The sequence below is a fragment of the Filicampus tigris genome, chromosome 3 (assembly GCF_054856515.1).
Source record: "Filicampus tigris isolate MCC_2025a chromosome 3, RoL_Ftig_1.0, whole genome shotgun sequence".
Lineage (NCBI taxonomy): Eukaryota > Metazoa > Chordata > Actinopteri > Syngnathiformes > Syngnathidae > Filicampus > Filicampus tigris.
In genome coordinates this window covers 14808576-14819828 of record NC_141219.1, presented here as the reverse complement: position 1 = coordinate 14819828, position 11253 = coordinate 14808576, and the positions used below count along the sequence as shown (strand labels likewise).

Genomic DNA, 11253 nt, shown 5'->3' with positions numbered 1-11253 from the left:
AGCCTAAACACTATCAGAAGAGATATTTACAACCTAAACTCTAGTATTTGTTCCATGAAAGAGTATTAAGGCATTCTCAACTGTCTATAATATCAAGGCTTTTGGCAACAAATGCTGGAGGAGGTCACGATTTTTCATCAGTGGGACTGGGGGCCACATAGGACAATACACTTCCTAACCAGATGTATGACAAAAATGCCACTTTAAATATGGACTAAATACGTGCTCTTAATGTCATTTTTCATAATGCATTTCTCAATGCATATAAAAAAATCCACTATCCAAACCCAACAACAAAGGGTTTGACGCAAACAACAAAATGACCATGTACAGTCCTGAATTTTTTTTTGCACAAAAACTATATGCACACTATATAATCACCTCTACAAAATTCCTAGAAATTCACAATGTCCCATCACCATATCGGTGACTCCTGCACTAGTTGTACAGTACACATTAAGAATGTGTCATCACGACAAGGCGCAAGAAGGCACACTGCCGTACTCGCTGGTTTTCATGCGATTGTTTCTGACCTACAAGTGTTTTTCTTACGACTGATTTATGACTTTCTGTATGTTTTAGCGTGACTTAGTGCATTAATATTGTGGATGAGTTTTGTGTGTGTATAAATGCATTATTCTTATGTAAGCAGGCTAAAAGTAGGTTTCATTTAAACATAAATACTTGGGGACTCCTGTTGTTACAACTAGTGTACAACTGCACACTGACCAAAAGGTTCTATGACAAGACAAGCAATGGTGGAAACAAATGCTTCAAAAATATTTTTATTGAAATGATCCAACGGGAGCAGTCTCTGGCCTGGAATCAACAATGCAAATTTGTTTATACGAATGAAAAATCTTGAAATGTTCCTCTTTGGCTGTCAACAACTTGAAATCAACAGCAGTTCAGCGGAGCAAATCAATTTCTAAATGGACGTTTGTACTGTATTTACATATATTTGCCTGCTAACTTGATCAAGTGGAGGTTAAATGCAGGTTGAAAACATGTTTTAAACACAGAAGACATGCACATTTTTAGCAGCTGAAGTTGATGTAAAATGTTTACAGGGCATCAGCCATAATGGAGTCATTTGTCCTGATAGTACAAAGAGCACATCTTCATTATGGTTCGTGTTTTCACGTAAAAAAAAAAAAAAAATCTACAGTATGGGGTGACCTCAACGTGGGCCTGATGGCACGGGGCTCACAGACTGATCACTGAGTGATTGTATCAGGCAGCACAATGTCAATATTTATCCCTCACACAGTCAGGATTAGTGCTGCGTGCTATGATTCCCTTCCACACGATTGAGCACAGCACTAGATTAACCGTTTCATGGCTGATCTGATGTGATCCTCTCTGTCACTGGGATGCGTGTGTGTTTGTGTGTGTGGGGTCTGTGAGTGCTAAGGCTGCTGGCCCACATACTGGTTGAACCTCTTAACATGAAAAATAGTGTTCAGCGAGTACTCCAGTGCACTCAACGTCATGACACCGTGTTTGCTCATGCAAAAATGTAACTATTTGCGGGCTAAAGATAATCTTTTCACTTGTACTTGCCAACCCAATTGTCAAAATATGTAGAAGAAAAAATATGTACAAAGTCAAATCTTTGAGGAACAGGGCCTTTCTCTGTTTTTCAGTCTTTTCTTTTAAACAGATCTAATAATGTTGTGGTTATATATTGAACAATAACACATGCGTTTGTTTTACCAAACTTTCAAATGAATTCTTTCAAATAGCTGCAATTTAATGGGTCAAAGATATTTTAAAGCAAATATTGTGTGAGTCTGGTCCATAAACTATTTGTCAGTAAAAGACAATATATGTGTCATAAAAGCAACACGATCCAGTCAGACATGACTGGGGTACAATCTTCAGTGAGATTAAGGTTTGAGGAGTGGTTGGGAATATCCACCAAAAATATAACAGTTGAGTTGACACATATTATTACACATATATTTGAAAATTTCCCCACTGTGGGATCAATAAAGGCATTCTTATTAGTTTTCTGAATGTCAAAATTTTAAAAAGCTAATACAAAAATACTTAAAATGAACACAATTGTGCAATAGTTTCTTTCATATTGAACAGCACTTTAGGCACAAAATGATATTGACAAGTCAAAGTAAAATTACTGCACACTAAAAAGTGGTCCTACTGTGACGACGTGAATACTGAGTATCAAAGACTTTGAATGCATTCACTTTTGGTCGGGTTCAACAAAATCAATCAGCCCACTCAACAAAAAAATACTCTAACTACTTCTAGATTTAAGCACATGAAAGAATGGAGTGCTATACTTCCAGCATTTTGTTCCCTCAGGCATCAGCGTTGACATTCTGGCCAATCAGCCGTGTGCTGTGTGGCGGGCTCTCCACCCCTTCCTCCAACTGTGAGAGAGGAATGATGAGGAACTTAAGTGTAAATGTGTGAGCAAACCAATAATTCACAGCACTTTACAGCCATTGCTCTCTCACGCACACACACCTGTTCTTTGTAGTAGGTCTTTCCACAGGCGAGCAGGCCCCTGAGAGTCAGTCCTACGATGAAGCACCATACAGACAGGCCACACTCCACTGCGGCCAACACAGCACAGGGGAACCATATTGCCAATGTGGTATCCTAAGATGTAATAAAAAAAAAAGTAAATGCATAATAATCATGGTGGAAAACAGCAAGAAATATAGGGTTTATATTGGGCTATAATGTCTGAGGGATCTGAAAAAATATATACTATCATTGCAGTTTATTGAGCTTAGAAGAGACAGTCTTCTTTGTGTATTTATGTATCATACTGCCGCCTGGTGGCACGGCGCACAAATCAGGAGGCGCAGCACAAAGTGAAGTACATTGAAGCATAAAATCATGATGAACAACCTGTATAATTCTTGACTTCTGATTTAATAATCTATCAACCTATGTTGTTTGACGTACAGTACTGAAGAGTTGGGCTATGCAATCGTGGGAAAAATAATAATCACAATTATTTTGATTGAGTAATAATTCATTGATTCAAAACTTAGTATTTATTCAACTACCAATATTCAACTATTCAAAAGCACCATCGTAGCCTCATTCATTCATCCCCCATTCATCCCTGCACGTTGAACACTTTATTCTTTGTGTCAAGTATAAAATGACCTTGTAAATACCGTGAAATGCAAGCCTCTTGCATTTTTATTCTGCTGCATCCACACCCTTTTTCTTATCTCTTTATGGTATTAATTGTACCTTATTTTGCCGTTCTATTTTTATTTTCACTAGTTTTCGGACTTAACAGGCTAACCTGGGACCTCGGCTATCGTATTTTTTTATGCCAAAAGTATGACAATACAAATTTCTTTAATTTTTGAAAACTCAACTTTAAATTTAACTTGAAAGAACAACCACAAAATAAATTAGTGACAAAGGAAAATAATAATACACTAAAATAATAGCAATAAAAACAAAAATAAATACAGGGTGTCCCTTCCGCTCGCATTGGCCTTTTAGGCAGTGTAGTGCCGTGTAGGGCTGGGATTAAAAAGTCGATTAATCAAATCGATTTTCCTTTCATAGGAAATTTCCTTTTCATTTCCATTAAATTATTATTTATTGTTTTTATCAGGTCATGTTCAATAAAACATACATGATTAATGTAACTGCATTAGGTTAAATTCTTAAAATTCCTATTTTTACTAATGCACAAAGTTACAGCAAGGAGTTTTTACTATTTGCAGCATTGTTTCTTCTGAGAATGTCTTCTATATGAAAGTAAAATTGGTACTGCATGAAATACTTCCTTAATTCAATCGAAAATCAAAGTGAATCGTAAAGCGAATCGAATTGGGCCCTTGTGAATTTAATTGAGTGGATTTTGGAAATCTGAATTGAGACCCAGCTCTACTGGAGAGTGCTATTTTTCTCACAAATTTTTTTTTGTGTAAAAACTTGCTGTTTTTTGGGGAGCTGGAACAGATGAATGGGGAAAGACCATTTGAAATATGACTGTTTTGAGTATGTGAGTAAGCAAGTGCAAAATAGCCACAACTTGAGATGGACAAAAACATTAATCAAAATGCCCTACTTAGACTAGTGGGGCCACATAGAACATATTATTGTAAAGAAAAATGTTTGACTTGACTTCCCTTTTAATAGAACAAGTATTATGCAGTAAATGCTCGGCGTACCTGGTTAAAGAATGGAGCGGGTCATGCATGGACTATAAGATACCCATTCTTCATTATTATACATTGAAAGGAGAGTTAAGACATACATAAATGCGTGTGGTGTCGAACGGGCATTGTGCGCTGACAGGAGAGCGAGCGTTGGCGGGCACCACTGTGTTGTTACACCCTCGCATCAGGCCCTGACCGTTGTGAGAGACTGTCACACCGATGGCCAAGAGGAGGCCAATGCAGCACGCTGCTGAGAGCAAGGCGTTCAGGAATGAGGATAGCAGGAGTCCAATGTGCTGGAAACACACAAAGGCAACATCTTAAACGTGTGGTAAGGGGTAGAAAACAGTGAAGGCTGTGATTCAAGGTGACCGAAACACCTTACCAATTTAAACAAGCGAAGGTTCCTTGTCACCACAATGGCGATGATCCCCGTGGCAATGCTCTGAAATATTGAGTCACAAACATGACTGTCTCAGTAGAAGAAAGATAAGTGAGCACATTATTTTAGTGCCCGAGGCAACACATGCCAAAAGTGGGGTACAACCATACTGATAATTAGGCCTAATTTTACCCTTCCAATTAATGTCTTTCAAACTGGTGGGCCGATAGTAGGGATGTTCCGATCAGGTTTTATGACACCGATACGGATCATGCATGCGTGAGATCGGCCGATACCGATTCCGATCACATGGAATACCTGTATATTTTTCCATTTATTTATGGTGACTGCTATTATGCAATATTATCTGAAAAAAAAAAACCGGCCATATTATTGCCGCAATTTTGACAAAAATCTATATATATATATTTTCAAAAGCATGAAGAAATACAAAACCGTTGCTGGCACTATACAACAATTACTCAGTCACAAAGATAATTGAAAAACCAGCTTTCAGTAACAGTTTCCAACAGATCAAAATAAGCAGCAGTCTCAAAAGACTTAATTATGCAAAAAGTCAAATAAATAACCATGCCATCTAAACATTGCATGGTTCAGTATATAATCAAAAAAGAGTAGAAAAAATAGTCACATGCAGGCTTCACTCGAATAAACTATTCAATGAGTTCCTAAATTGAAATGACTCAGGAACCTGGTTTCTTGTCTTGTTGCATAGACAAACTATCTTGTGCATTTGTCAACGAGAAAAAAGTCACTGTTAATCTTTTTGTGAATTATAAAATGATATAGCGGCACGGTGGTCGACTGGTTAGCACGTCCGCCTCACAGTTCAGAGGTCGTGGGTTCGATCCCGGCTCCGGCCTCCCTGTGTGGAGTTTGCATGTTCTCCCCGTGCCTGCGTGGGTTTCCTCCGGGTACTCCGGTTTCCTCCCACATTCCAAAAACATGCATGGTAAGTTGATTGGACTGTCTAAATTGCCCCTAGGTGTGATTGTGAGTGCGAATGTCTGTCTCTGTGTGCCCTGCGATTGGCTGGCAACCAATTCAGGGTGTCCCCCGCCTACTGCCCAAAGACAGCTGGGATAGGCTCCAGCACGCCCCGCGACCCTTGTGAGGAGAAGCGGTATGGATAATGAATGAATGAATAAAATGATATAGTGGGTCTGTTGCCCACAAGTGACCTACAATGCGTCTCCCTGTGGCAATAATGCCACTTATACTGCGCCGTGACAGTAACGCATCATGCATAACAAGTTGCAGCAGCCGTGCCATAAACCCCAAACTCGGTCGGCCATTTATTATCGGTCATAGCTTTCCGCATGTTCCGCGCATTTATAGCTCCACGTGTATTTTGTCTTTTGGAATACATATGCCTCGTTCGAACATTAACATTAAAAGCAGTACGGGAGCGAAAAACTTCCTTGTTAGACTCAACATCGAGACAGGACTGACATCCGAGCTCCATTTAACACTTGTAAAACTTAAACAGGATAATGGGCCTTATTTTAGGGAAACTTTCGATGCGACAATACACTTTCTGGTGGAGCTACGTCTGTGAAGTCTTTGCGCCCCGGTAGCACGTAGCTAGCGAGGCTCGAAGTGGGAGAACAGACGACGGAATCCGGTGTCTTCCACCACCGAGAAGGGTTGGTCGTCCAGTCCGATAAATTTCATTATTTTCCTGGTTATTTGCGTTGCCTTTTGCCTGTCGCGCTGATATGGGTTTAAATTGGTCAGCATGGGCTGCGTTAGCTGCCGTTTCATTGTTGCTGCTGCTTCAATGCAGTAAGCCTCGTAAACTCACCCATAGTCTTCCAATTGCTTGTTCTTCAAACGTCGGATTAAGTTGGTTGTGTTGAAACTTGTGGCCATGCTCCCCCACGCGCGGTACCTTTTCATGGCATATATTACAAGACGCAAACTACACACAGCAGTTAGCAGCACAGACATGTTTGACTGTTTGTTATTGCCGTGCGCCTCCGCAACGTGCAGAGGGGGAAAGGAGGGGGCGGGGGCGCAACACTGCACGCAGGCTGGTCTCTCATGGCTGTAGGCTGCGAAGCATGAGCTGCGGGTGATGGGATTTTTTGATCGGCAATAAAAGGCTTTGATCGAATATGACGATCACGTAATTTTTCACGAAAATCGGCCGATCATTATCGGTGCTCGATCGATCGGAGCATCCCTAGCGGATTGTCATAAATTGTTCATTCACCCTGTTCAGTATTTCTGATCGCAAACGTGCCGCCAACCAGCCAGAGTTTAGCTGAGCCACAGACACCGTGACTGTGACATGAAACCAATCAGGAAGCAACCTAAAACCTGCTCTGTTGCTAAACACAGCTTGAGTGGTTTTTATAACATGTCTCCTAGGGCTGCTCGATTAAGCGATTTTGAATCGCGTTGGTGTAGCTAAGGCACCGTACTTTCCTCTGCATTTCCGCTTCCTCCCGCGAGCGCACAGCCCGAAACAACGACAACTATCTATGGCTACCGGCGATTCTGCTATTTGCTCAGGCAAGTGAGCGTTTAGTTAATAAATTGGGCAAAAATAGATCCGTAGTGTAGTGTGTGCCCCGCATGTACAATACAACCCGTGAGCAAGTAACTCAACGTCTGAAAGTCGTCCCTTTTTTTTTCTCCTCAACAACGGACCTCTGGTCCAGCTGGACTATGCATACGTACTTAAGCTTGACAGTGCATTGTATTATTGAGTGACAGTTTTGCACTAATCATTGATTTATGTTTAAGACCAGGGAGAAAGATGAAAGGCTAGTCACTAGCTGGTTGGCAAAATGACTTGCTGACAGACAGTTTGGTTTACAGACTTGAATGTCTACCTTCTCTCAAGTTGATGATTTCGATTCGGATGGCATATGCACTTTCTTCTTTCATTATTGATTTAATTAAGAACAGATCTGAAATATATTGTGTAAAATGCTGTTAATCCCAATCGGTTGTCCTGTGTGCATTAAGTTAAATTGACTGGCATTTTGAGTTCAAAGAAAGAAAAAATAATTTAAATAAAATACATTTAAAATACTTCATTTTTCATTATTTTTTATTTTACAAAGAAATCGTAATCGTAAAATCGGGTTTGAGAGAAAATAATCGGGATTGTCTTATTAGGCAAAATGGAACAGCCCTAATGTCTCCCAAATCATGCGCCACAAGAAAAATGAAAAAGAGAATAGTTTTTCTTCTTTGACTACTACATTTCTTCTTTAGCAAGCCTGGATACCTTGTGGCACCATGCTGCCTCTCACAGGTCAGTATTAGTACTACAACATACATCTGGCTTGGGTGAGGAGACCCAGGTCAGGATTGCAAGTGAGAATCTGTTCTCATTTGCCTTAACTGGATAAACTAAGGTTAAACAAATAAACGTGCGGTTGGCTTTAAGTCTCGGCGGTCTCTCGCATTTTAAAACATTAGTTAAGATTGACGGTTAAACAGTTTTATCCCAAATACCTTTACTTTATTTGTTATTTCTAATGTGGGCTTTTTTCTTTAGATAATCCCACAAACAAGAACTGGGAAACGAACCAACAATATGCACATCATGTCTTACAGACGTGCAGCAAGTGAAAACTGACAGTAGGTACCAAATCAAAACTACTCATACAAATAAATGCCTCAAATTAAAGTTACTTTGTGTACTCTGTACTTTTTAACCCATTAAAGCCTAAAGCGCCTGGCTCAACAGCTCCCCCAAATCTAAGGTCGTCTTTGGAACTACCCCTGAAAACCTGAAGTTTTCCCAGAAATTCAACACCTACAAAATAATGAATATCTCAGCCCCTGTAGCACACAGAAACATAATTCCAAAAGATTTTCAGACCTTAGACATGTGGCTTGCACACATGCCCGAGTTTATTCATCTTTACTGTTTCAATCAAAGATGTAAAATTAAAGTGTCAGTGTAAGAGAAGCACTATTTTTTAAGTTTAAAAACCGAGTGGTAATTACCATCCTCTATTTTGTTACAAAGACGTCGATATTGTCATTGTCTACAAACATATGACGGGCTCACGACACCGTCACGTGTATATTCTGATGCATTTCATTGGTTAAGAGAACAAAAATTGGATAAAAAAAAGAAAATGACATATGCTCTCCAGGCTTTAAGGGTAGAAAGACGCAACAGCCCTCCAGGCTTTTAAGGGTAGAAAGACGGTTATGCACTCCCATCCTTAATGGGTTAATTCAACCCCCCCACCCCAGATTTGTCTCTTTCACTTATTAAAAGAATGTTGACAAGCCCTATTGTATAACATTGGTTAGGTAAATAAACTTGCCTTTTTATTACAGTTTGACATCAGATAACAGATAATGTATTAACTTTCGAGACAGTGGACAACTGTTCCATTGTGATTACTTTCTGCTAAATGTGGCAGCACAATGTCATGAAGCACACTGACTGTATTTTACAAGCGACTCCTGTTAATAGGCAAGCTCTGTCTTGTTTTTCCCACTATACTGAATGCACTGAAACAAAATCCATTAAACTAAAAAAAAGTTCCAAAAGCCTACATCATCTTATTGCTGCAGTGACTTTGAAACAATGCAGGAATAAATTCTTGAACTCACCAGCAGACCTGAGGTGACAGAAATGATGTTAGCTGCTGTGTATTCTGTGGTGATTTCTTGGCTGGGTTTGGAAATGTGTCGCAGGACACTGCCATGGACAATAGCACCAAGGATGAAGTTAATATGGCCTACCAGGATGAGTGCTAAGCCCTTTTGCATCAATCTCCTCGGCCCTTTTTCCTTATCTGCAAATACAACACAAGGCAGACATCTGAAACATACTAAATTTATACATTTTCATTTACTAACAAAACATTTATCTTCCATTTTTTTGTCTCTCTTTTCTGTGTTTATTAATGTGTAAAAATAATAAACACTCACAAGCCACAACATTAGTTACGATTGGGTGAGTAATCAAACTGAGCGACTTTTTTTTTTTTTTATACATAAGGAATACTTTAAAAAGACTAACCTTTCTGTACCTCTTATGTTGCAAAATTAGATACAGTATAAACGTTTACCATGGATATGAAATTATCTACCTAACTGAGCATAACAATAGAATTAAGTTTACAATTGGGTTAATGGTGCTATATTCTCAGAATAACATTTTAGATGAGGACAAATACATTCAAAAGGGTGTGTTGATGCCATTTAGAGCTTAGACATTTAACATCGACAAACTAGTCACAATACATTTGGTAAATTAACTTCATATAAATTGGCAGGCCTTGAGATGAGGTTGCAAATGAAACTGTTCAAGATTTGTCTGAAGACTTGGCTGAAGAGGAAATGGAGGGTAAAGCGCATTATTGAAAACAGAAACCCTATACATGAAAATAAATGAAAAATGACAACCACTATGAAATATAGTAAATATTATGTCAACAATAGGTTCATTGTTGTTGTAGTCTGTAGTAAGAGAATTTAGATGAAGTGCAATGTAGACCAAGGGCGAGAAATTATGTACAGTATTTCCAAGCTAGGTCGGAAGCTATAGAAACAAATAATTCACAACAAATACACAAATTAGATTAGAGATGAGTGACTCACTTACTGCATCTCCTCTTTGAAAGTAGGCCAATTATTTTACATGAGTCCACATTCCGCATTACAAATGAGCGATAATGAGATGTGAAGGTTTCACCACAGTGACGCTTACTTGTTTTTACAGCCTTTGTCGTCTCATTGACGCCCTGAGGGGAGAATACTTTTTTTTTTTGCATCCGAGGTCTTACCTTATATGTCTAATCAACATGTTTTTGAGTACTGTAGTAGGCAGAAGGAATGGGTGTATGTAAACACTCTATAAAGCAGGTCGACTCCACCATGTAACGTTTAATTGACCTACAGTAAATTATTTCCACGCAGTAGGCCTGCTCGTCGAGACGTTAACGCGGGCAAAACACATCGAAAGCGTTAATGACATTTAGCTAGTACGAGCAAATTTACAACTCACCAAAAGTACACATTTCTTCTTCTCGGCCAGGTGTTGTCCTCTGAATGTGAAATAGACACTGAGCTGACGACCTTAGATTACGAGTAACTTTTCCCACCAGCTTCCCTCAGTTAGCGTTGTGCCCACTTCCGGCATGACGTCACAGAAGCCACCTGACACTTACCTGCCGAAAGAAAACTTGTTGGACACATCAGGTACACTTGCACAGTTATGTAGAACTGCTTTCCATAGCATAGCGCGGTAAGAACTGGGAATTACCATCGGAAAGGCAGACATGAGTTGCACCTAAATACAGTACAGGGTATGCCAAGATGAGATACGACGTTTCGCTGTTATGAACGTGTAAGATTCCACGCTGCACAATAAAGCACACTCACTTCCCAACGTTTTATTCTACGCCAACTAACCACCTGAAAAACAGCACAAAACACTTAGCTATCCATGCACCGTGTAGCCCAACATTAAAATTAAATAACGTAGTAGGCTTATTAAACAGTAGCCATTTTAACATTACACCGTTTAAACGTTATAGGGAACAATTGAAATATCACCACTCAAAGGTAATTCACAAAATTGTAACTAAAGTCAAGTTTGAAAACGGTTGTGATAGTCTAAAGGCGCGTTGTCCGCCGTAGAAACGACACAGTCGTAAACCGGTGATTTGTAGTAATGTTGAAGGCGGCAGATGATCAGTTGTA

General features: G+C 39.5%; 1 protein-coding gene across 1 annotated transcript; it reads right to left on the bottom strand.

Annotated features, from left to right (window-relative positions):
* Window positions 1–769: 769 nt before the first annotated feature.
* On the bottom strand, window positions 770–11176 carry krtcap3 (keratinocyte associated protein 3). Its single transcript, XM_086025291.1, has 6 exons — window positions 10556–11176; window positions 9157–9341; window positions 4549–4608; window positions 4262–4459; window positions 2494–2628; window positions 770–2396 (listed from the first exon to the last, which is right to left on the bottom strand). The coding sequence occupies exons 1-6, from the start codon at window positions 10566–10568 to the stop codon at window positions 2325–2327; spliced, it is 663 nt and encodes a 220-aa protein (XP_085881417.1). The 5' UTR covers window positions 10569–11176; the 3' UTR covers window positions 770–2324.
* Between the last annotated feature and the right edge of the window lie 77 nt (window positions 11177–11253).